This window comes from Lissotriton vulgaris, chromosome 1_1, assembly GCF_964263255.1.
Source record: "Lissotriton vulgaris chromosome 1_1, aLisVul1.2, whole genome shotgun sequence".
NCBI classification, from domain to species: Eukaryota; Metazoa; Chordata; class Amphibia; order Caudata; family Salamandridae; genus Lissotriton; species Lissotriton vulgaris.
This window is the reverse complement of record NC_141685.1, coordinates 11,419,781-11,446,983: the sequence shown is the minus strand read 5'-3', so window position 1 is coordinate 11,446,983 and position 27,203 is coordinate 11,419,781. Positions and strand designations below refer to the sequence as shown.

General features: G+C 48.1%; 1 protein-coding gene across 1 annotated transcript in view; it reads left to right on the top strand.

Moving 5' to 3' along the window:
- LOC147736956 (NACHT, LRR and PYD domains-containing protein 3-like) overlaps window positions 1–27,203 on the top strand; it is a 409,027-nt gene that overhangs the window by 324,777 nt on the left and 57,047 nt on the right. The window contains exons 6-9 of the mRNA XM_086922388.1: window positions 1,965–2,032; window positions 16,305–16,475; window positions 18,513–18,683; window positions 23,396–23,566. Coding sequence (XP_086778514.1) covers window positions 1,965–2,032; window positions 16,305–16,475; window positions 18,513–18,683; window positions 23,396–23,566 — 581 coding nt within the window. The remainder of the gene's footprint in view (window positions 1–1,964; window positions 2,033–16,304; window positions 16,476–18,512; window positions 18,684–23,395; window positions 23,567–27,203) is intronic.

Genomic DNA, 27,203 nt, shown 5'->3' with positions numbered 1-27,203 from the left:
AAAGTATCACATTAATAGATGAATAAATCATACATGTCAATTTTAACGAATATCAAAAGCATAATACTACATGACTGAATAATAGGACACCTGCCTATATAACAATCTATTGAAACATAACAAATCGGTGGACAAATCACTTGATAAAAAGTGTCTCAACATTCCTCAGAGCTCTTAAAAAAGAAATAACTGTTTAAAGTGAAAATTAGTCCTCCCTACCTCCAGTAAATGTATATCTTATTCAAAGACAAGATCTTGTCTTCGTATTTGATTAATCCAACTGTAATACAACCTAATTAAAAAGATTTTTAAGATAAACTTAACATACACATAATATTAAATCAAACAGATCACGAACACCAGACATTTTGATACTAATATATAAAGAAATTCATATCCAGTGAATCCTAAAGATGTACACATTTGCATACAGCAGTAATGCTCAACATATATGCAATACAGTAATATTCAAAAGGTATATAACCATCAAAAAATTGTTGCTAATTACAAAGTAAGAATCTGTTCAGAAGAATATCTCACCTGATATTAACTCTAAATTAGTATCTTTGCCTGAACTCCCCTTGAAATGTTTTCTTATGCAGACTCAGCCTTTAATCTTGATATCACTGTAAAACTATAGGAAAAATGTGTCTGGTGTTAAAGCATAGCAAAAACCCAAGACACTATATATAGGAGGAGGGAAAAACTCGAGGTGCTGGAGCAATGAGAACACAACAACCATACCTCGCCAAGGGAATCATGTTGACTGTGTCAACATAGTAAAAAATAAAGGCAAACAGATACCTCACTACTTATATCCTCATCCCCAATATTATTTTAGTAATTCAAAACTAGGATAAGAAACATGTCTGTAAATGCCCATTTATTCCAAATAAACCGTAACAACAAGACCTGATTCGTTTCATATCCTCATCTAGTAACGAATGGAATTCAGCCCAAATTCTGTTAGGAAAAATAAATATTCAGCGCAAGTTCTGTTAAGAAAAATAAATAAAAGGCGAGACTTAGAAATCTTCATTAATTTAATGAATAGCCAAAATGTACATCACATCCAATACCAATACTCCTAGACATAATAACTCATCCGGTCAGCACCTCACCTTTCAAGGATATAATTCCAATGTAGTCGCGGGGAGTTTAGGCAGGCAGCGACAGCGTGCAAAGAATCCGTGCTCTAAGCTTCCCTTTAAACTCAAGTCTCACCAATCAGAGACGTCAGCGTTTTTCCCGCTCTACCAAACAATTAAAGCTCCCATTAAGGTCCGCCATGCCTGATAAGCATGACTATGTGCTCCACTAAAAACCCTCATTATAGCTCTCTATTACGTCCGCAATCGTAGCCTCAAGGACGTATTGTATCCGGTTTTAGAGGTGCATTTCCGGTGTTAAAGACAAAGACCTTTACTGTCCTCATTAACAAGAAATAACCTTTTTAATTGTGAAGAAAAAAGACACCTGTGAAGCAAAGCTTGCATTGGTGACCCCTGCTCTGACCTTTGCACTGACCACTGCACTGACCCATGCACTGACCCAAGCAATGACCTTTGCACTGACCCCTGACCTCTGCACTGACCTCTGCACTGACCCCTGCACTGACCTCTGCACTGACCCCTCCACTGACCCCTGCACTGACCCCTGCACTGACCCCTGGACTGACCCCTACCCTGACCCCTGCCCTGACCCCTGCCCTGACCCCTGCCCTGTGCCCTGCACTGAGCCCTGCACTGAGCCCTGCACTGACCCTTCCACTGACCTCTGCACTGACCTCTGCACTGACCCCTGCACTGACCCCTGCACAAACCCCTGCACAGACCCCTGCACTGACCCCAGCACTGACCCCTGCACCCACCTGTGAGGCTCATAGCTGCTCTTTCCTCCACAGATTCAGCAGCTGTGAGATGGAGGATGAGGTTATTCGGTCTAATTCCTTCCGCTTGTTTAAGTTAGAGCCAGACATATCTGTGCTGTGTGAGGTGCTGACGGATCCGCAGAGCCGCCTCAAGGAGCTCATGTGAGTCCAGTAGGAATGTCCTTGGGAAGGTGGGGGGTTACATCATTCTCACCAAGACCATGTTAGGTTCAGACGTGGGGGCTCCTCTTACGGGTATAAAGTTTGAACCTTTCTTCTGCTTTTAGCAGCAGTTATTATAAGATGCAGTGACTTCCACCTGTCTGCTCCTGTTCTGATGAGATGGCTCAGTGAGCAAATGCACCTGTCCCAGGGGACTGTGCTCAAGCTTCTGGTCACGGGCTCCTATTCTAGTGAGATGGCTCAGCGAGCAAATGCACCTATCCCAGGGGACTGTGCTCAACCTTCTAGTCACGGGCTCCTGCTCTAGTGAGATGGCTCAGCGAGCAAATGCACCTATCCCAGGGGACTGTGCTCAACCTTCCGGTCACGGGATCCTATTACGGTGAGATGGCTCAGCGAGCAAATGCACCTATCCCAGGGGACTGTGCTCAACCTTCAGCTCACGGTCTCCTGCTCTAGTGAGATGGCTCAGCGAGCAAATGCACCTATCCCAGGGGACTGTGCTCAACCTTCTAGTCACGGGCTCCTGCTCTAGTGAGATGGCTCAGCGAGCAAATGCACCTATCCCAGTGAAATGATATGATTAGTTCTGGTAAAACAATCTGCGTAACACTCCTCCTGGACTAAGCCTGAAATCACCGTAAGGGTTGTCTGGATTAGTGCAGGGTGCTTCACTTACATAGGTGCGCACCATATACTCAGACAGCCTCCTACAGTAGTCTTCTACGATGGGATTTCACGCTTATAAAGTGCGTATAACCATCTTTGGATTGAGCCACTTGTAGCCTCGCTTCACCAGTGGATGTATGTCATTACTGCGCATGCCTTTACCACGCATGTTTTACAACGCAAGTCGTTACAACGACTTGCGTTGGGGGGTGTTGGATAGTGAATAGTTTAATTTACTATTCCAACTCCAGTCCCCGTGGATAGTAGGGAAGGTTTTGGATAGTAAATTAAACTATTCCCTATCCTACAGCGCCCCCCCAGCACAAGTCGTTGTAACGACTTGCGTTGTAAAAGTTGAGTGGTAAAGGTACTGCGTGGTAAAAGTTGCATTGTAAATGCTGTTCACCTCACTAGTGGTTATCTAAAAGCCTCTTCCACCCAGCCTATGTCTGATTTACTAATTAGTACACAAAAGAAGGTATTGGATCCTACAACTGACCAGCCTGGACCTCAACAATTGCTAAACAGAACAAGATGGCTGGTCAGGTTTGTTTTATGATGAATTAGGACACACACAGCCAATTTGTGCTGCGTGAACCAGACGTTTTGTATTACAAAAAGATTTATTTTCATTTATAATTGAGTTTCATTAATTCATCCATATGTCTTCAGAGGAAAGTCCTGTCAAAACAGTTGAATCAATAACATACAGTTGTGTGCACAATATATACAGATGTACAGAAGTTCACAGTGGATACTCAAAATGCACGACACCAAAATACAACTTATTACATAGTTATTACATTCAAAACAAATTGCAACATGAAAGACATTAAAACAAGGAAAAATGCTACACAAAAAGAACCAGTCCTTTAACTTAAATACCAGTGGACAGGCGGAACTAAGAATGGAATGAGACTGCCTGCCTATCTCACAAGACCTGTGATAAAGTGTTTTTAAGATTGCCAGCAAGGGCCCACTACAGTGGTATTGATTGTTCCCTGGCTGCACCCTTCTTTCTTGTCACAGGCTGGGGGTCAACGCGAACCGTAGATATTGAAGGTTCTCCTCAGGACGGGGACTGGGTATGATCTTCACTGTAAAGAAATTAAGGAATGGTGTCAAACTAATAGTGCAACAGTGTATGTAAGTGCCCTATCTGACTGTAAAAGAAAAAGTGATTGCAATTTACCTGCACGGCGCGCACAAATGCTGCAGGAGTGGAGATTAACTGCACATCAAGTGATTTTGTCTGGAAAAACAAGTGAGGTGACAGTCAGGACTATTGGATTTAAAAGGTCACCATGAGTACATAAACAAAGGTTGAAGATTTACAAGGGAACTGGCCCATGTCGTACCTGTACTTAGTTGTAGACGCAGGGTAAGGAGGACTCATGGATCGAGGCGCCCGCGGAGCGGTGCGCGGTCGAACAGTGGAACGGCTCGCCTTCTCTAATTTGCTAAATAAAGAGAAGCAGACAGCGCTGTAATGCATGATGCCCCAACGGCTGCACAAATTCAAAACCACAGGGCGTAACATGGATTATTGTATCATGTCCTACCTGCGCGCAAGTACAGATGCAAGTAGACGGAAGCGCCCGGGAAGGAAAGGGGTTGGGGGTATCACAAATTCAAAACACCAGACTGACCCTGTTCAATAATCTACGTTATTCTACTGACATATTCATTATATCTCACGTGTGCATTCCATCAAGTGATCTTTCATGTCATTTCACTGCCACATGAATGCGATACCTAGACTGGGAAGACTTACTTTCACAGATGCAGCATCTTGTGTGGTGTAGCCTCTGTTCTGTCAGCTTATGTCCACCCTTGGCCGAGTACCTGCCTGCTCTGTACTGTGATAGTATATCTACCCGTCCAGTACCTACCTCCTGGACTCTGGACAGCGTAGCACCTCTGTAATCTGAAGAGTGACACAAACTACTACTTGTACATATCTGCAGGATTGCCAACTTAGATAAATGACCCCCTTTTGGTGCTGAAGAAGCTATACGATCATCAAGCAAGGCTATATTTACTTGAGACTAAGCTTTGTGGAAGAATAAATACGCAGACATGGATTGCAAACAGGTCTGAATACCTGAACACGTGCATTTATTGGTCTATGAATTTGCACATTCCATTAGGAACACTGGCCCGAACATAGCTCAGCGAGAAGTGACTCAAAACTTGGACTCCGAGTGTCAGGGCGGCAATCTATCATACACTAACTACCATTAATGAGGGCATGAATATTAAACCGATGGTGCACAATGAAGGATTAATGCCTTCTGTTCATAGCAGGTGTGTTTCACCTATAAATCAAAACTCATGAGTTTTATTTATTTATTTATTTTACTGATTTGTAGAGCGCATGGCTGCCCGTGAGCGTCCCAGCGCTAAATGACAAGAGCCAGCTGCAGGTGAACCTCACGGGAATAACCAAGTTTTAAGTGCTCTGCGGAATGAGAGGAGGTTGGGTTGGGCTCTGATGTTCGGGGGTAGAGTGTTCCATAGTTTGGAGGCATTGTATGAGAACAATCGACCGCCAGAGCGGGCCTTCTTAATTCTAGGTACAGAAGCTAGATTACAGTTTGAGGATCAAAGCATTCTTGTGGTGGTGTGAGGTGTGATGAGGTTTTGTAGAATTGGTGGGGCCTTACCGTGCAGAATTTTGTAGGAAGTGCAGAGAGCCTTGAATTGTATTCTCTCCTGGACGGGGAGCCAGTGTAAGGCATTCAGAGCGGGTTTGGCTGAACAGCGGTGGTGGGCTCCTGTGAGAATGCGGGCTGCGGCATTTTGTACTGACTGGAGTTTTGACAGTACTTTTTTGGGGGCCCCCAGGTATAGGGCATTCCTGTAGTCCGGGCGGGACAGCACAAGGCCAAGGATTAGGAGTTTACGGGATTGTGCCAGGAGTAGGGGTAGAATTTTCCTCGCTGACTGTAGGAGGCCGTGGCACATTCCAGCCGTTTTCCTTGCCTGGGCAGAGAAATTAAGGCCTTCGTCTAGCCATATACCCAGGCTCTTAATTTCTTGTTTCGGAACGGGGGGAGTACCCATGCAGGGTGGCCATAGGGATTTAGAGTGGTAGAGAGATTTATTGCCCAGGATCATTATCTCTGTCTTGTCGTTGTTCAGCTTGAGGTGGGAAAGATTCATCCATTTGGTTATTTCAATTAGACAGGTTTGGAGGTTAGGGAGGGAATGGTCTTGCTGACTTAAGGATACCACCAATTGAGTGTCGTCAGCGTAGGTTAGAAGCTTGATCCCAAAAGGGGCGACGACTTTCTCAAGGGGGGACATATAAACATTAAAAAGGGTCCGGCTCAGGAACGAGCCCTGAGGGACCCCGCAGCTGATGGCCGTGGGCTTGGACGTGAAGTTGCCATCTGCCACCTGGAAGGATCTATTCTCAAGGAAGGATTTAAGCCGGGCCAGGGCCGTTCCTGCAATTCTACGGTCACTGAGCCTGTGGACCAGTATTGCATGGTTGACTGTGTCGAAGGCAGCGCTTAGGTCCAGGAGGATCACTGCCACTGATCCTCCTGAGTCCATGATTTTCCTTGCCTCTTCTACAACCGCCAATATTGCAGTTTCTGTGCTCTGGCCTGGCCTAAATCCTGTCTGGGAGGGTTCCAGTAGTCCATTGGTTTCAAGTTGGTGGGATAGGCTGTAATTAACGTGCTTCTCAGCTATTTTGCTAATGCCTGGGAGCAGGGAGATCGGCCTGTAATTGCCTAATTCTAGTGGGTCTAGATGAGGTTTTTTGATCAGTGCTTTCACCATTGCTTTTTTCCAGCTGGGGGGAACGATGCCGAGGGTGAGCGAGCTGTTGATTAGTTTAGTCAGATAGGGGAGAATGGTGGGTGCAACTAATTTAAGGATGTTGAGTGGTGCCGGGTTAGTAGGGCAACCGCTTTTAATGAAGTTGAGTATGGGAAGGATAGTGTCAGTAGTCAGGGGAGTGAAATGTGACAGTTGACATACTGTTGCAAGGTGTGTGTGATAGGGCTGATCGACAGCGGAGGTAGCGTCCAAAGTTGGCGGAGGGAGGGAGTTGATGATGTTAATAATCTTCAGGTTAAAGAATTCTGCAAGTTCATTGCAACGGATAACTGACGGTTCTACCAGGGGAGGGGGCTCTGGCACTTTGAGAAGTTTTTTGGCTATTTGAAACGTTTCCCGCGATGAGTTGGTAGATGATCTTATTTTCTCCTCGAAGTAATTGACTTGAGCGGTTTTAAGTGCTTTTTTGTAGTTGAGAAGGATTTTTTTATATTCCGTTTTTTTTGTGGGGGTCGAAGTTTTTTCTCCAGTCTCTTTCTGATCTCTTGCAAGCTTTCTTTAGAAGCCGCATTTCACATGTAAACCATGGGGAGGTAGCTTTACCCCGTGGTTTCCTGGAGAGTTTTTTTGGAAGTGTTTTATCCAGTGTATCTCCTATCCAAGTCGAAAATTCTGCGTCCGCGTGAATGGGGTTAGCATCAAGTTCAGGAGGGGAGCGCTCTAGATGATGTTTCCAATTTTCTACATCTAGTTTGGACCAAGAGCGCGTAGGCTTGTTGGGTGGGGCAGTAGGGCGCGGAGTGGGAGTTAGCTGCCAATTTAGTGGGACTAGGAAATGGTCAGTCCAAGGTACCGGGATAGGGTCCAGGACAGTAAGATCGTTAATGTTGGAGAATATCGGGTCCAGCAAATGTCCCAGTGAGTGGGTAGGTAGATGGCTTAGTAACTTTAATTGGAGAGTTTCGAGATCTGCTATTAGATCAGTGGCTGGTTTAGCTTCCTTTTTATCGAAATGGATGTTCAGGTCACCTAGGATCATACAGGTAGAATGCGTAGCGGCCAGTGTATATGTGTGCTCCATAAGAGATTCACAAAATTGGCCTAGGGGTCCTGGAGGGCGGTAGATGAGGAAGCCCGACATGCATTTACATGGGGAAACTTGAATTGAGAACAAGACGTTTTCGCAGTCTAGGAGAGGACTGCCTTGCAGTCGGCAGGAGAGATGGTCTTTGTAAATTATAGCGATACCCCCACCTTTTCCCTTGGAGCGGTCCATGTGATGAATTAAGAAGCCCGGGGGTAGGGAATTTACAATGTCGGGATCAGAGTCCGGTCCTAGCCATGTGTCTGTTAGGAAGAGAACGTCGAGGTCATGATTTTCCAGCAGTTGGTAGATTTCTAATGAGTGCTTGGGAAGAGATCTACAGTTGATTATAGCCATGTGCTTTGGGATGGGGAATGGGTTTTCAGGCCCAGTGAGAGTAAATTTATACGGGCAGTGAGAGCATCGATTGTGGGAATGTTCCCCGGATACAGAGTGTAGACAGGGGTCTTGAAACTCTTTGTTGAGATCTGCGCGTGGGGTCGATGAGTGATTCCGAATGGAGGTCATTAGAGAACCAAGCTGCGCTTCTGCTTCTATAAACTACTGTTGTATAGAATTAGTCCACACGTCCTTTGACGTGAACTCGGACAACAATTCCCAGAATACTTTAGTTATTTATTGTAGGCCCCGATCATTGGCTGCTGTGATGGGAGTCATCTGCTAATTAAGTGTGATAAAAAACGAGAAAGGAATGCAATGTCTCTTTCTGCAGCCTTTCTCCTGCACATTTCCCAATTTTACCACTCTTATCCTATAGGCTTGCTGAAAGTGAGCTGTGGCTGCTCCCTCTGGCCGGGCGTCAATGTCACACGGATAAGTATATCTAAGATCTAACGTAATTATACTACATATCCCAACACACACTCCCTTCGTTGAGCGTGTCCTAACTATACGGTCTTTATTAAGCTTTACATAAATGTCAATAAGGTGCACCGTGTGCCTTACCTATTAAGCTGCCTAATCGAATGAAAATCGAAATCCGACGACACTGTATTGTAAAAAAGGTCAAAGTGCCTAGGAAGAAAGTGCAAACAATAAATACATCTTCAATGCAAGAACGCTAAGTGTGAATAATTCTTGCTACGCACTCGCACAAATCACACTGGTTTGGCCCCATTTGGGATATCCATACGAGAGAACATCTCATCCTATCACACGATTTGAGGTGCAAAAAGGTCCACAGGCCCCTGAAGGTCAAAACAACCGCTGTGCATGTTTTAAAATGAGCGGTCCTCAATTAATTAGCGTCACCTCTAATAAGGTGTGTGCAGCCGAAGATAACGACTATCCTCTATATCTGTAAACATATGGGTAATCGATTTTCAAATTCTGATCTGTACAGCAGTGTCACACGTACAAGTGTACACCTAACATCAGTCGCAGCCAGCATTACGGGTGTGGGGGGGGGAATGGGGTCGTCGCAGCCCGAAGGCGATGAGGGAGGAGGCGGGAGGGTTTTAAGGGGGAAAAAAAGATAAATACAAAAAACAAAAGTAAAGTTCGAACTTACCGTTATGGAGACTCCACGACTCCCGCCGTCGTCTTTTTCAATTCCTGCAGCAGTGAACGTCATCAAGAAGGCGGCAGGCAGTCTCCCTCCCTTCCACCACAGCGCAGCGCTGTTATTGGTACAGCCGGCTGCCCCACCTACGTCATTTCTCTCTGTATGCTGCAGCATACAGAGAGAACAGGGAGAGTGGGAGGTGTTTCTCGAGGACAGGGGGGAGTGGCATTCCCAATGTTCTTCATACTGACTGCTTGGGCGGCCTGAGGCTGCCCAAACAGTCAGTATGAAGAAAAGTGGGCAAGCCACTCCCCCCTGCCCTCGAGAAACACCTCCCACTGTCATCCAGGAACTTCAGCTTTCTCGCTGTGCGAGAAGACAGAAACAAATGGTAGGTAGAAACTACCATTTTTTTCTGCCTTCTGGCACGGCGAGAAAGCAGGGGGGTGGCGCCCAAACGCCCCCATAGAGGAGCCGCCACTGGCTAGACCGCTGCAAAGAGCGTAAAGCGATAACATGCATACAAAGGCCAGGGTTGGTGTTTGTCAGAGGAAGGACTGAGTTACAAACAAAGGGAAAGCAAACTTACTCGGGCGATGCCTGGATTCAATCCATTCCACTGCCACAGACATCGAGCGTGTAGCTGCGCGGGCCGGCTCCGGTATCTTTTACAGGAAGCCCGGTGGGGGCCGTAGAAAGCGAGGGTGGACACAGGACAGACGCTAGGGTTACTGGTACTTGTGGTTCCGCGAAGTCGAGCGGAGAGTGTGTTGATACTAATAGAAATGGGTGCTACAGCCAGAGTGTGTATTTATTTTATTATTTATGCAAAATGAATCTAAAAGACTGAGGGCACAATCATCAAACCCAGGGATGTAAGGATGTCTCAAACTACCGGAGATGAAATATGTTGTGTAGTGACTGGAAACTTGCCTGACACCACCCATAGTTAACAAAACAAGGGGAAGTTACTATGTGGAAAATAAGAGCGAGAGAGATGGAAAAGCAAGGGGAATTGCTGTGTGAAAGTAATAACAAATCAAATTGGAAAGGGGTTTGCAATCAATGTAAGCAGCACGGCTCCAAGACAGCTCAGCGGCTTCGTGCCGTTTGTGTGGAGGGCAGGGTAAGCTCCATAGTGCCTCAGGGCCGGCTCCTCGACTAGGAAGGAGGTAGTGTTCCAACTGGGGGCGGGGCTTAGGACATAAAATGGCCACCCGGAAGCGCAGCGGTCGAGCGCAGCGGGAGCGCCGTCACCGCGCCAAAGCCGTGCCAAAGGGGTGCCAGTCGGACTGCGCTGTGCGCTAGACCCCCTGGCCGTTGTAGAGCCCATCAAATGCCAAAGGTAATTACTTACCCCAGAGCACAGCTCCTGAGCATAGGAAACACCTTACATGACAGGACTTGCACACATTTTGATTTGAGCTCACTGAATAATCTACCTTCCAATGTTTGTCCGAACTGCGCATTCACGATTACATCTCCCTATTCCCAACAACCTTCCTTGCTACCTTCTGGAAACAATAACGAAAAATACACAAACTGCGTACTCATAAATGCACGCTCCCTCATAAAACACAGGGATGATGTGGCTGAACTAATAGTCAATCAAAACATAGATGTTATGTTTATAACTGAGACCTGGGCAGACCTTGCATCTGGCCCGGATTTCAATATCGCCACGCCAGATGGCTATCGTGTAATAAGATTAGACAGATCCTCGGGGAAAAAGAGGGGGTGGTCTAGCTATCATACACCGAGCCAAGCTAGCCATTAAAACTGAACCTCTTGACTACGACTTTGTGGAAGCTCTCGCCTTCACTATTACTCTTTCTCCTACACAAACTTTTAAGGGAACTCTGCTCTATCGACCACCTATCTCACGCACACCCTTTTTGAAATCCCTCAATCACCTACTGGAACCAGTAGCCACCAACCCAGATTGCACAATACTGGGAGATTTTAACTTCCACTTAGAAAACCTTGCAGATAAAGATTCGCAAACCCTGATCTCTGACTTCTCAGCCGCTGGTTTAGAACAGCAGGTTACTTTAGCCACTCATCAAGCAGGACATACCCTGGACGGTTTATTTACTAATAATTCCCATATTACGCACCTCACAATGTTTCCGCTTATATGGACGGATCAGTCAGCCGTCAAATTTACAATTCTAGTTAGGAACCATAAGAACTCTTCTACTAACACACGCCCTCAGATCAAATGTCGTAACTGGAAAAAGATTGACTCCATTGCTTTACATAGCATTCTGGAATCTACGATACCAGAAGATACATCGGATCCACATGAAGCATCCAATAATTACGAGCATTGGCTACATAAGGCATTTGACCACTTAGCACCCAATAAAGAAATGCAGCCAAATCGCATCAAACCCTCTGCGGCTTGGTTCTCGGAGCCATTAAGGCTCGAAAGACAACGCTGCAGAAATTTGGAGAGGCGTTGGCGCAGGAACTATGACAACAACAATAGAGAAACATACAAGAAAGCGTTGTTGAGCTATAGAAAGCTTATTATTGCAGAAAAATTTAACTTTTATAGCACACAAATAAAACTAGCTCATAACTCAAACAAACAGCTATATCAGGTGGTTAAAAAGCTAGCTAATCCACCTGCCCCCCCCCCCCCCCCACCACAGAACCATCCCAAATATTCTGCAATAAAGTAGCAGAGTTCTTCCAGGCTAAGGTTAAGGATATTTTTGATAATTTTACAAAAAAAAACGATTACCGATTCTGCCACTCTGGATATTCCTCTCATTTCACCAAAACCAATCTTTGAGGTCTTCTCTCCACTATCCCAATCATCTATGGAAGAGCTTATGAACACTGTTAAATCAGGATCACCACTGGACCCATGTCCTCCACTTATCCTTAAACCAGTATCCACCTTAATAGCCCCGGTGCTTACCAACATCTGTAACACCATGTTTCAGACAGGCGACTATCCCCCAATCTGGAAAAAGGCAATTGTAAAACCTCTTTTAAAAAAACCTACCTTAAACCCTCTAGAGCCCAAAAGTTATCGCCCTATTGCCTCACTCCCCTATCCTTCAAAAATAATTGAAAAGGCAATGAACCAACAGCTGTCGAATTATATTGACCAGAACAATCTACTTGACGACACCCAGTTTGGGTTCAGGAAGGGCCATGGGACCGAGACTGCTTTGATAAAGGCAGCAAAGGAGGTCAGGATAATCATGGACCAGGGTGGTGTAGCGATCCTATACTTTTGGATCTATCTGCAACCTTCGACACGGTCGATCACACCATCTTGATCGACCGTGTCGCTGCCATTGGCATTCAGGGTAGGGCCAGAGCAACCCTAGCATCCTTCCTGGCCGATAGAGTGCAGTCCGTGAAGATGGGGTGCTACTGCTCTCCTGACTTTACCTTGCCTTGTGGAGTTCCTCAGGGCTCATCGCTAAGTCCGACATCTACGTGTCGGACTTGGCAAGGGTGATTAAGTCATTTGGTATAGGTTTAACATCATATGCCGATGACACTCAACTGGTCCTGGCGATCCACAAAAATGGAGAAGCAGTGGCAGCGAACTTTCAGGAGGACATGAAAGCCATCAGTATCTGGATGAATCAGAATTGTTTAAAGGTAAATTCTGACAAGACGGAGGTGATGTTATTTGGTGAACTGACCCTGCCTTGGTCTCCTGTCTGGTGGCCTTCGGAGCTGGGAACTCCCCCACCACCAGTATCTAAAGTGAGAAATTTGGGCGTGCTCTTCAACAACAAGCTAGTCTTTGTCAGCCATGCCAACGCAGTTGTCTCATCCTCCTTCTTTACCCTTAGAATGGTAAAGAAATTGCTTCCATTTCGTCCCCCAAATGCAGGCAAGACCCTAATGTCCTCCCTAGTATTATCTAAGGTGGACTACTGCAATGGCCTATTGCTCAACGCACAGGAGCAAGTTTTGAACAAATTACAGCTTGTTCAAAATGCTGCCGCAAGGATTCTGACTGGCAGACCTAAACACTGATCCATTTCCCCCATCATTCGCGAGCTTCTTTGGTTACCGATTAGAAGCCGGACAACGTTTAAGGCCATGTGTATTATTTACAAGGCTTTGAACAATAATGGACCAGAATTCCTCAAAAAAGCAATTCATGTGTACAAGCCTAGTCGAACATTACGTTCATCTTCAGCCCAACAGCTCCAAATTCCACGTACAAAAAAGGCAACATGGGGAGACAAACGTTTTGTGGTGGCTGCCTCAAAACAATGGAATCAGCTCCCTTCCTACATTAAACTTAGCCCTTCACTATTAACATTCCGAAAACATCTCAAGACCTGGCTTTTCAATCAGTAAGCTATCAATGGAAATCCTCTGCAATCTGTGAACTCTAGCGCCGAGACACCGGAAGGTATTTGTGCGCTTTAGAAATTTTATAAATAAATAAATAAATAAATCATGACGCCAAAATTTGGTACCGTCTGTGAAGAGGGAGCCCTCCATTGTGAGGTCACAGACGGTGCAGGTCCCGCATTTACGATGTCCCTTAACAGGATTTGCCCCAAAGATAGTACTTTGAGTGTCTCTTTTGGCGGGGGGCGTGTAGATGTAATCATCTGGCCAATGCTCCGGTTTTTTTTCAGGGCAAACAGGGGTGCACCCACATCTGGTAAGTTTTCCTCAACCAGATGCCAACACTTTCTGATGGTTTTTTGGAGCTGATTAGTATGAGGACCAAAGGTGGAAACACATACAATCCTTTGGGTCGCAGGTCTCGATCTTTTTTCAAGGAGATGCTCCCTAGGCGTCCATCTGGCTCTTTTCATTGAATGCTTCAACAGCTTACGGGGATATCCTCTTTCCTGTAGTTTGGCAGCCAACGCCTGCCCATGTAGGTCAAACTGCTGTACTGACGAACAATTCCGCCGCACACGGAGGAATTGTCCATAGGGGAGGTTGTCCCTAAGACTCCTGGGGTGATAGCTCCTGTAGTGTAGCTCATTATTTTTGTCAGTCTCCTTTTGATATAAGGAACAAGACATTCCATCAGTTGTTGCAGACACCTCCACATCCAAGAATGGTAGAGATTTCGAATCATAGCTCAAGCTGAATTTGATGTCAGGGCTTCTGTTGTTGAGCCAGACATGGAATTCCTCAAGTAAGACTGGTGGACCGACACACCACACGTCATCTATATATCTGAGCCATTGCTCTATATGGTCTTTATAGGGATTGTTGTTGAACACATACCTCTCTTCGTATTGGCCCATGTAAAGAATACCCATATCGGGCGCAAAGGGGCAGCCCATCGCTGAGCCTTTCACTTGCAGGAACATTTCATCCTCGAATGTGAAAAAGGTTTTTTTCAGAGCCAGAGATGCAAATGAGACAATGAGATCAGTAGGAACCCTATGCGGGCGAGGTCTGGACTCCTCCCTCTCCATGACCAGGCAAGTCAACAACGTCTCCTCGGCATGCTTCAACATCCTACGCATGCTACGGAAGATCTTCTGGTGGATCCCCACCGAGACCAGGAAGACCGTCACCCAGGCCCTCGTCACCAGCCGACTGGACTACGGCAATGCCCTCTACGCCGGTACCACCGCCAAGCTCCAGAAGAGACTCCAGCGGATCCAGAACGCCTCAGCCAGACTCATCCTCGACATCCCACGAACCAGCCACATCTCCGGACATCTGAGAGACCTTCACTGGCTCCCCGTCAACAAAAGAATCACCTTCCGCCTCCTCACCCACGCACACAAAGCCCTACACGACCAAGGCCCGAGCTACCTCAACAGCCGAGTCAACTTCTACGCTCCCAAACTCCACCTCCGATCAGCCAACCACGCCCTTGCCGCCGTCCCCCGCATCCGAAGAGCGACTACAGGAGGAAGGTCCTTCTCCTACCTGGCCGCCAAGACCTGGAACTCCCTCCCGACCGACCTGCGCCTGACCCAGGACCACCTCTCCTTCAGGAAGAAGCTGAAGACCTGGCTGTTCGAGCAGTAGCGGCACCCCCCCCCCCAGCGCCTTGAGACCCTACGGGTATGTAGCGCGCTTTATAAGTGTCCCTGATTGATTGAAGTATAGTTCAATGACGTCTAGGCCATCTTGCAGAGGTATCTGTGTATACAACGAAGACACATCCATGGTAGCCAACAGTTGGGAAGTGGAATCAAACTTGAGACCTTCAACTTTATTAATGAAGTCCATAGTGTCCCTCAAGTACGATGGAACTTGGACAACGAGAGGTTTTAAGAATATGTCCACGAATTGGGAAATTGTCTCAAAGACCGAATCACAACCGGACACTATGGGGCGTCCCGGGGGTGTTTTGGAGTCCTTATGCACTTTCGGGAGAAAGTATTGATGCGGGGTCCGTGGATGTTTCTTCACAAGGTATTCCGATTCTTTGGGTCAGAGTATGCCTATTTCTCTGGCGCCATTCACAGGTTTCATGACTTCATCCAGAATCTGGGCTGTAGGGTCTTGTGTTATCCGGTGGTACCAGTCCTGATTGTAGACATGGCTGTAGGTTTGATTTACTAATTAGCTCTGGGGTACTAAACAACTGTGGTTTACCCGACTCCCCCAGAGTTGTCTTAACCAAGGAATGTGATGACTTAGTTTCAAATGTATCCAATCAGTCCCAATCATCCCGTTAAATTCCAATTCACTCTTAAGCCGTATTGAGAGACAAAGAAGTGTTGGACGGAGTCAAACAAAATCAGTTATAAAATCTGCTCCCATTTCTTCATGGACAATATCCTCTGGGACACTCTGGGGTATTCTTGAAAGCTTTCTTTACATTTTGTTTTCTGGAGCTGGAATTGAACGTCAAGGCTTGTATCCCCAGATTTCCACACCAAACGCCACCGTGGGGACGCACTTTGCATTGTAAATGTGTATAACTGATTTAATATGACTGTGACCTAAACGTCTACTAAAGGAATCCATCCCATGAGCTGCCCCACTAAGAGATGGTATATGTGCTTTTATAAGTGGACCCAAAGTCCTCCATAAATCCATGCAGTGGGAGGAGTTAAAGTGTTTCTTGTCCACCTCAGATTAGAGAGTCCTGGGCCAGCACAGCTGCTGTTCTTGGTACTTATACCTTGTTTTTAATCCCGTTAGTGATAAATCCTTCGTATCGTTATTGTTTTAATCCCCTCTCTCTCTTTCTCGCTCCTTCTTAGCCTCCGTTACTGTTGCATAACCGGTGCTTCCGGTGCAGCTCTGGCCGCCGTCCTTCGCTCCAACCGCTCTTTGCTGGACCTGGACTTGAGTCACAATAAACTGGGTGACGCTGGTGCGACCCTGATCTGTGACGCCCTGAAGCACCCGGACACCCGGCTGCAGAAGATGAGGTAAGGAGCAGGGGGTGTGGAGGGGGGCCTAATCTGTATCATCTGCATTTTGCATTTTCCTCTGTATTCATTGACTCTGAGCGCAGCCTCTCTCCTCCATATGTTTGTCTTACATGCAGGTTTGAGGGTCAACTCTCAGAAGCCTGTTTTAGGCGCTATCAGCACCCCGAGTACACGGAGTAGGAGAATGTCCCCAAAGGATGGAGATTTTAAGAAGTCCCCCTCTGCTGCCATACGTTTCATTTCCTGTAGATTACGGGTGCCTACATCCAGCTGCGTCTATTCATTGCTTGCAGCGGGGGGGGGGGGGGGTGAATGTAGGCCAAGATGAAACATTGCTATCAAAACTATCTGCCAGACAGGTCAGTGTAAAACGAGGAGTGAGTGCGGCCCTGCGCTCCAACAAGATCAGGACTGAAACCAGGTGACAGTGGGAGGAGGGTAAAGTGTTTCTTGGCAACTCAGATCAGAGAGTTCTGGCCATGACAGCTGCTGCTCTGACTAGTTTTATCTTGTTTTGAATAGTTTCAGCGATAATTCCTTAGAGCCAGGGCTTTAAGTGGGCCGGGTCTCGCGGGTGCTGAGCAACAGCAGTTTTTCAAGGAGGCCCGTGTTTTTCCAGACTCCTTACATCGATGTGAGCTGCTTACACTGTTCACTGCTCACTAGTGTGCGCTGCTCAAACTTCTCACTTCTCACTAGTGTGAGCTGCTAACACTGCTCACTGCTCACTATTGTGAGCTGCTCAAACTTCTCACTTCTCACTAGTGTGCGCTGCTAACACTGCTCACTTCTCACTAGTGTGAGCTGCTAACACTGCTCACTTCTCACTAGTGTGCGCTGCTAACACTGCTCACTTCTCACTAGTGTGAGCTGCTCACAGTGCTCACTTCTCACTCGTGTGTGCTGCTCACTCTGCTCACTGCTCACTAGTGTGAGCTGCTCACACTGCTCACTTCTCACTAGTGTGCGCTGCTCACTCTGCTCACTGCTCACTAGTGTGAGCTGCTCAAACTGCTCACTTCTCACTAGTGTGAGCTGCTAACACTGCTCACTTGTCACTAGTGTGCGCTGCTAACACTGCTCACTTCTCACTACTGTGCAATGCTCACACTGCTCGCTTGTCACTAGTGTGCGCTGCTCACACTGCTTGCTTGTCACTAGTGTGCGCTGCTCACACTGCTCGCTTGTGACTAGTGTGCGCTGCTCACACTACTCGCTTGTCACTAGTGTGCGCTGCTCACACTGCTCACTTGTCACTAGTGTGCACTGCTCGCTTGTCACTGTTGTGAGCTGCTCACACTGCTCACTTGTCAATAATGCGAGCTGCTCACACTGCTCGCTTGTCACTATTGTGAGCTGCTCACACTGCTTACTTGTCACTAGTGTGCGCTGCTCACACTGCTCACTTGTCACTAGTGTGCGCTGCTCACACTGCTCACTTGTCACTAGTGTGAGCTGCTCACACTGCTCACTTGTCACTAGTGTGCGCTGCTCACAGTGCTCACTTCTCACTAGTGTGCACCGCTCACACTGCTCACTTCTCACTAGTGGAGAAGTTACACCATGACGTCATGCCAGGTGAGCATTGTAGGGGAAGGGAAATCCTTTAAAGAGAGTCATTTTCTCTCTGGATTTCCCTTCTCTTTTTGAAACTCAGGAGCAGCAACATTGTTGTGGTGTCACCAGGGCTTTAAGTGGAAGCTTTTTCAACATTATAAACAAGCCATAGTTGCTGCTTATTTATCTTATGCAACTAACAACCATTGACAAAGGCAATAGTCCTGACTTGTTGTAGGTATGATGTTACTTGTTGTATGTTATATCTGGATGCAATGACAAAAACATCAAAATACAAGTCAGACAGCACACTACGCTAAGCACGGATTTTTACATGATGTGCTTTTAAGCCACGCCCTTAATTACATCAGCCACGTCTTTTGAGAGGCCCCCCCAGTTTTTTCATCCCACTTAAAGCCCTGCTGAGAGTTATTGATGTTTTAATCCCCTCTCTTTCTCTTTCTCTCTCCTTCTTAGCCTCAGCAGCTGTGGAATAACCGGTGCTTCCTGTGCAGCTCTGGCCGCTGTCCTTTGCTCCAACCGCTCTTTGCTGGACCTGGACTTGAGTTGGAATGAACTGGGTGACGCTGGTGCGGCCCGGCTGTGTGAGGCCCTGAAGCACCCGGACACCCGGCTGCAGAAGATCCGGTAAGGAACAGAGAGGGGGGGGCGCATTTCTGTCTCATCTGCACTTTGTATTTTCCTCTGTATTCATTGACTCTTAGTGCAGCTTCTCTCCTTCATATGTTCCTTACATGCGGGTTTCAAGTTTAGTTCCCAGAAGCCTGTTTGAGGCGCTATCTGGTTGGGGGGGGGTGAATTTAGCCCAAGATGAAACATTACCGTCAAACCATCTACCAAACAGGTCAGTGTAAAATGAGGAATGAGGAATGAGGAGTGAGGAGTGAGGAGTGAGGAGTGAGGAGTGAGGAGCAAAGAGCGAGGAGCGAGAGGCGAGGGGCGAGGAGCGAGGGGCGAGAGGTGAGGGGCAAGGGGCGAGGAGCGAGGAGTGAGGGATGAGGGGCGAGGGGCGAGGGGCGAGGAGCGAGGAGTGAGGGGTGAGGGGTGAGGAGTGAGGAGTGAGGGACGAGGGGTGAGGAGTGAGGGGTGAGGGGTGAGGAGTGAGGAGTGAGGGGTGAGGGGTGAGGGGTGAGGGGTGAGGGGTGAGGGGCGAGGGGCGAGGAGTGAGGGGTGAGGAGTGAGGAGTGAGGGGTGAGGGGTGAGGGGTGAGGGGTGAGGAGTGAGGAGCGAGGAGCGAAGAGCGAGGAGCGAGAGGCGAGGGGTGAGGAGCGAGGGGCGAGAGGTGAGGGGCAAGGGGCGAGGAGCGTGGAGTGAGGGGTAAGGGGCGAGAGGCGAGGGGCGAGGAGCGAGGAGTGAGGGGTGAGGGGTGAGGGGTGAGGAGCGAGGAGTGAGGGACGAGGGGTGAGGATTTGAATTTTTTTTTTTAATTTAAAAACATTTGTACAGCGCTCGCTTACCCAGCGGTTTCATGGCGCTAGTGGTGATCAGTGGGTGGCAGCAACAGGGAGATTAAGGGTAGGCTTGTGTAAACAAAAAGGTTTTAAGATTTTTCCGGAACAAAAGATAAGAAGGTGAGGTGAGTAGAGTAACCGGGAGGGAGTTCCAAAATGTTGGAGCCAGGACAGCGAATCTCGCTCCGCCCGCCCTCTGCTTTTTGAAGCGGGGGATGGAGAGGAGGGCCAAATGGGACGAGCGAAGTTCTCTGTCTGGACAGTATGGCTTAATGAGAGAACAGATGAACTCGGGAGCAGTGCCCGCTCTGGCTTGATACGTAAGGCAGCCGAGTTTAAACAGGGCACGCTCTCTCACGGGGAGCCAATGCAGTGTTTTGAGTAATGGGGCGACCCGATGATATCTAGGGAGGCCATGGTTTAGGCGGGCCGCCTGATTCTGCACCAGTTGTAGTCGATGGATCATGTATGCAGGGGCTCCATTATAGACTATGTTGCCATAGTCTATACGGGAAAGTACCATGGCCAACATGATAATTTTTAAAGCTGAGGGGGAAAAGAAACGAGAAACTTTCCTAATTACTCTAAGGGAAAAGAAACATGAAGAAACTACGGAGCTGACTTGCGGGTAAACAGTGAGCTGGGGATTAAGAAGGATTCCCAGGGTTTTCACTTTGGACACAGGAAGTGGAGGGACACCAAGGGAAGGGGGCCAGAAGGAAGGGGACCATGGACTGCAACCACCTCCGGTCAGGACCAGCTCGGTCTTGTCCGGGTTAAGTTTGAGGTGGCTGCAGTTCATCCAATCTTGAATGAGAGTCATGGTAGTTTGGACGTTCAGGGCAGATGAAGGTGAATGGGACAGATTAAAGATTAACTGGAGGTCATCCGCGTAATTAAACACGGTGACCTTCAGTTGCTGTAACATAAAAATGAGGGGAAAAATGTAAAGGTTGAACAAAAGAGGGGAAAGTGATGAACCCTGAGGGACCCCGCATTCTACCTTGCGAGAGGCCGCCGCAAAGCCAGTCAAGCGTACTCCCTGTGTTCTCCCAGCGAGAAAGGACTCGAGCCAAGAAAAGGCTAAGCCTTCTATGCCCGCCGCCCTGACACGGTTAAGGAGGATGGTATGGTCCACCGTGTCAAAAGCGGCGGAAAGATCTAGGAGAATCAGGGCTTGCGGAAGGTTGATGTCGATACCTTCACGCAGCTTGTCCATGACTGAGATGACCACTTTTTTCTGTAGAATGCAGGGGACGGAAACCAGCTTGGCAGGGGGAGAGGCAATGATTTGCCTCAATGTGAGTGCTCAGGGTAGAAGTGATGTGAGTTTCCAGGACTTTTGCAAGGTAAGGGAGCAGTGAGATGGGGCGGTAATTGGAGGGGGAGGAGGGATCGGCGTCCAATTTTTTTAAGATTGGGATGACAACCGCCGATTTGTGTGAACTGGGAACGTGACCGTGAATAAGTGAGTCGTTAAGAAGGGTCAAAGGGGGAGTAGGGCAGGCTGAGTAGACTTCCCTGAGGGTACAAGCAGGAGCAAAATCCAGGGGAGAGCCTGATTTGACCCGTTGGAGCAGAGGGAAGAGGGTGTCAGCAGTTAGAAGTGGAAAGTTAGTCAGTTTAACGGTGGTGGGGGAGGGGAAGGATCAACAAAGGTGAAAGAGGGCGGGGGGATGTTGTGTTTAATTTTAACAACTTTGTCTATAAAAAACTCGTTAAGCGAGTCACAGAGGGATTGGGACGGGGGGATGGTTGCCGTGGCTCTGGTGGATGAGGCAAGTTCATGGACAGTGGAGAAAATTTCCTTCGATTGTGACTCTGCAACCATTATCCTGTTGGTGTAATATTCGGCTTTTGCTTCCAGGATGCTCTTTTTATAGGTTTGCAGGACGGCCAAGTAGATGGTTTTTAAGGTAGGGTCGTAAGTTCTTCTCCAGACTCGTTCGGCCCTTCTTGCAGCTAGTTTTTTTTCTTTAAGGTCAGAAGTAAACCAACGATTGGCTGCGTGGGCCCGTTTGACTGAAAGCCGCTTGAGGGGGGCGAATTCATCACCTGCCGCCGTGAGCCAGTTGTTAATTGCGGCCAACTGTGGGGCGGCTGTCAGGCCGTTTAAATCAGGACAGGTCTAGGCTAGGGCTGAGCAGAAGGAGGGCATGTCTACCTTACCCCATTTCCGAACCCAGGTATTTTTGGGAAGAGGGGGTTTGACCAAGGGTGCTAGGGCAAAGGAGAGCGTGATGGTGGAGTGATCTGACCATGGACAAGGGGATATAATAGGAGGTGTGGATGGAACATTCAGTGTCCAGATTTGATCTAGCATGTGGCCATGTAGGTGGGTGGGACTGTGGATGAGCGGTACAAAATTCAAACTTTTCATAAGGCAGGTGAATTCCTTAGATTGGGGGCTTTCGGCAGGGTCATTGGGCCAGTAATTGAGGTACCCTAAAACTAATACAGAAGAATTGTTAACTACCAGAGTGGCCAAGAGGGTCTGGATATCGGGGAGAAACGAAGGGGTAGGCTGGGGAGGGCGATAAATAAGAACAAATGTGAGGGGAGTTTGGTGGGAAGTAGAACGAGCTACAAGGAGATCGACATCGGTGATAGGAGGGGAGGGAAGGATTTGAAAGTTGAAATCAGTACGAGCTATTAAAGCCACTCCGCCACCCCGCTTGCCCTCGGGACGATCCGCACGAATGGCGGAATATGTCGATGGTAAAGCGGCAAGCAAATGTAAATGTAAATGTATTGGCATTTATATAGCGCACTACTTACCCGTAGGGTCCCAAGGCGCTTCGACCGCTGCGAAACCCTTCCTGGCTTCCCTGAGAGATGGTCCCTTAATGGGTATCTCCAGGGTGAGACCAGGCATCCCCGGCGGTCTGGTGGGGCCGTTAGTGAAGATGAGGCAAGCTAATGCCCAGAGTTGCCGAGTGTGATCGCTGATCAGAGTGGGCACTGAGGCGAGAGAATTATCGAGTCCGCTGACCCTGGTCCAGAAACCTGCCGCGCCGGGAATCGAACCCTGGTCCCGGGCCGTCCTCTGCTCTCGGGTCTGCCGCCTCTAACCAGTGAGCCACACTACTTCACTGAGCCACACTAGGGCAGGGAGTCGGTCTTGAACCAGGTCTTGGTTAAAAAAAGGAGATCTGGTTCATTTGAATCGATATAATGAGGAGTGAGGGGTGAGGGGTGAGGAGTGAGGAGTGAGAAGTGAGGGGTGAGGGGTGAGGGGTGAGGGGCGAGGGGCGAGGAGTGAGGGGTAAGGGGCGAGGGGCGAGGGGCGAGGAGCGAGGGGTGAGGGGTGAGGGGTGAGGAGTGAGGAGCGAGGAGCGAGGGACGAGGGGTGAGGAGTGAGGGGTGAGGAGTGAGGAGTGAGGAGTGAGGGACGAGGAGTGAGGAGTGAGGAGTGAGGAGTGAGGAGTGAGGGGTGAGGAGTGAGGAGTGAGGAGTGAGGAGTGAGGAGCGAGGAGCGAGGGACGAGGGGTGAGGAGTGAGGGGTGAGGAGTGAGGAGTGAGGGACGAGGAGTGAGGAGTGAGGAATGAGGGGTGAGGAGTGAGGGGTGAGGAGTGAGGAGTGAGGAGTGAGGGGTGAGGGGTGAGGGGTGAGGAGTGAGGAGTGAGGAGCGAGGAGCGAGGGACGAGGGGTGAGGAGTGAGGGGTGAGGAGTGAGGAGTGAGTGCTGCCCTGCGTACCAACAACATCAGGACTGAAAGCAGGTGACAGCGGGAGGGGCTCAAGTGTTTCTTGTGCACCTCGGATCAGAGAGAACAGGGCCGAGACCGCTGCTGTTCTGAATATTTTTGCCTTCTTTTTTATTCTTTTACCAATAAATCCTTAGAGTTATTAATGTTTTACCTCTCTCTCTTTCTCTCCCCTTCTTAGCCTCAGGAGGTGTTCGATAACCGGTGCTTCCTGTGCAGCTCTTGCCGTCGTCCTTCGCTCCAACCGCTCTTTGCTGGACCTGGACTTGAGTGACAATAAACTGAGTGACGCTGGTGCGACCCTGCTCTGTGACGCCCTGAAGCACCCGGACACCCGGCTGCAGAAGATCGAGTAAGGAACAGAGAGGGGGGGGGCATTTCTGTCTCATCTGTACTTTGTATTTTCCTCTGTATTCATTGGCTCTGAGAGCAGTTTCTCTCCTTCATATGTTTCTTACATGTGGGTTTCAAGGTTAGTTCCCAGAAGCCTGTTTGAGGCGCTATCAGGTTGGGAGGGGGGGGGGTTGAATTTAATTTAGCCCAAGAGGAAAAATTACCGCAAACCATCTGCCAAACAGGTCAGTGTATAATGAGAAATGAGGAGTGAGGAGTGAGGGGTGAGGAGTGAGGAGTGAGGAGTGAGGCGTGAGGCATGAGGAGTGAGGAGTGAGGAGTGAGGAGTGAGGAGTGAGGAGTGAGGAGTGAGGGGTGAGGAGTGAGGGGTGAGGGGTGAGGAGTGAGGAGAGAGGAGTGAGGAGTGAGGAGTGAGGAGTGAAGAATGAGGGTTGAGGGGTGAGGAGTGAGGGGTGAGGAGTGAGGAGTGAGGAGTGATTAATGAGGTGTGAGGAGTGAGTGCTGCCCTGCGTTCCAACAACATCAGGTATGAGCTCTTAGTTAAATAAAGGTTGTAGATGTTATTTCTGAAATTGTAAACCAATACCCACGTTCATTTTTTAAATTTGATTTATATTTTGATATCACAGACCAGGCTTTCTGTTCATCAGAGCACCGTACAGATGAGTGTATACATCATCTGTATTTGCGAAAAGCTAGAATTCAAAACAAGATGCCTTGTGGTAGAGACATGGAGGGAATAAAAACAAGCAGCCTTCACACGGGATGGGAAACAGAGTCAAAGAAACAGAATCTGGAAATTTGAAATAATCAGAGCATGTTTGGGCAGGCGGGAGAAAAAAACAATCAAAATGTAATGACTGGTTATCATTTAATGAGCTTCTATTCATGTATCTCTGAATACTGAGGAGGACCTCGACCCCCCTCGCCCTGCTTTCATCTCTAGTGCTGGGGGTCATCAGCTCACCTTTGAAAGTGGAGTCCTGGTTCTAACCAAGACTCATGGAAGTTGAAGAGAGTAGAGAGAGCATGAGCCCTGTGACCGTCCACATGTGATGTCCAGTGTCTTGGCTAAACCTGCGCTATCACTACCCTGGATTGATGTCAGACTGGATGGAATTAACCCAATTGAATGAACTACCTGGTACGAAAGCCTGGTGCCGAATACAGCTGAAAGGAGCAGCAGGACCACCTCTCTCACTCATATTGAGGATGCAGCAGGACCACCTCTGTCTCTTATATTGAGGATGCAGCAGGGTCACCTCTGTCCCTTATATTGAGGATGCAGCAGGACCACCTCTGTCACTTATATTGAAGATACAGCAGGGTCACCTCTGTCTCTTATTTTGAGGATGCAGCAGGGTCACCTCTGTCCCTTATATTGAGGATGCAGCAGGGTCACACCTGTGTCACCTATATTGAGGATGCAGCAGGGTCACCTCTGTCACTTCTATTGAGTATGCAGTAGGGTCACCTCTGTCACTTCTATTGAGTATGCAGTAGGGTCACCTCTGTCACTTCTATTGAGTATGCAGTAGGGTCACCTCTGTCACTTCTATTGAGTATGCAGTTGGGTCACCTGTGTCACTTATATTGAGGATGCAGCAGGGTCACCTCTGTCACTTATATTGAGTATGCAGTAGGGTCACCTCTGTCACTTATATTGAGGATGGAACAGAACCACATCTGTCTCTTATATTGAGGATGCAGCAGGGTCACCTCTGTCACTTATATTGAGTATGCAGTAGGGTCACCTCTGTCACTTATATTGAGGATGCAGCAGGGTCACCTCTATCACTTATATTGAGGATGCAGCAGGGTCACCACAGCCACTTATATTGAGGATGCAGCAGGACCACCTCTGTCACTTATATTGAGGATGCAGCAGGGTCACCTCTGTCACTTATATTGAGGATGCAGCAGGGTCACCTTTGACACTTTTATTGAGGATGCAGCAGGGTCAACTCTGACACTTACATTGAGGATGCAGCAGGGTCACCTCTGACACTTATAATGAGGATGCAACAGGGTCACCTCTGTCCCTTATATTGAGGATGCAGCAGGGTCAACTCTGACACTTATATTGAGGATGAAGCAGGGTCACCTCTGTCACTTATATTGAGGATGCAGCAGGGTCAACTCTGACACTTACATTGAGGATGCAGCAGGACCACCTCTGTCTCTTATATTGAAGATGCAGAAGGGTCACCTCTGTCACTTACATTGAGGATGCAGCAGGGTCACATCTGTCACTTATAATGAGGATGCAACAGGGTCACCTCTGTCCCTTATATTGAGGATGCAGAAGGGTCACCTCTGTCACTTACATTGAGGATGCAGCAGGGTCACCTCTGACACTTATAATGAGGATGCAACAGGGTCACCTCTGTCCCTTATATTGAGGATGCAGAAGGGTCACCTCTGTCACTTACATTGAGGATGCAGCAGGGTCACCTCTGACACTTATAATGAGGATGCAACAGGGTCACCTCTGTCACTTATATTGAAGATGCAGAAGGGTCACCTCTGTCACTTACATTGAGGATGCAGCAGGGTCACCTCTGACACTTATATTGAGGATGGAACAGAACCACCTCTGTCTCTTATATTGAGGATGCAGCAGGGTCACCTCTGTCACTTATATTGAGTATGCAGTAGGGTCACCTCTGTCACTTATATTGAGGATGCAGCAGGGTCACCTCTATCACTTATATTGAGGATGCAGCAGGGTCACCACAGCCACTTATATTGAGGATGCAGCAGGACCACCTCTGTCACTTATATTGAGGATGCAGCAGGGTCACCTCTGTCACTTATATTGAGGATGCAGCAGGGTCACCTTTGACACTTTTATTGAGGATGCAGCAGGGTCAACTCTGACACTTACATTGAGGATGCAGCAGGGTCACCTCTGACACTTATAATGAGGATGCAACAGGGTCACCTCTGTCCCTTATATTGAGGATGCAGCAGGGTCAACTCTGACACTTATATTGAGGATGAAGCAGGGTCACCTCTGTCACTTATATTGAGGATGCAGCAGGGTCAACTCTGACACTTACATTGAGGATGCAGCAGGACCACCTCTGTCTCTTATATTGAAGATGCAGAAGGGTCACCTCTGTCACTTACATTGAGGATGCAGCAGGGTCACATCTGTCACTTATAATGAGGATGCAACAGGGTCACCTCTGTCCCTTATATTGAGGATGCAGAAGGGTCACCTCTGTCACTTACATTGAGGATGCAGCAGGGTCACCTCTGACACTTATAATGAGGATGCAACATGGTCACCTCTGTCCCTTATATTGAGGATGCAGAAGGGTCACCTCTGTCACTTACATTGAGGATGCAGCAGGGTCACCTCTGACACTTATAATGAGGATGCAACAGGGTCACCTCTGTCACTTATATTGAAGATGCAGAAGGGTCACCTCTGTCACTTACATTGAGGATGCAGCAGGGTCACCTCTGACACTTATAATGAGGATGCAACAGGGTCACCTCTGTCCCTTATATTGAGGATGCAGCAGGGTCACCTCTGACACTTATAACGAGAATGCAGCAGGGTCACCTCTGACACTTATAATGAGGATGCAACAGGGTCACCTCTGTCCCTTATATTGAGGATGCAG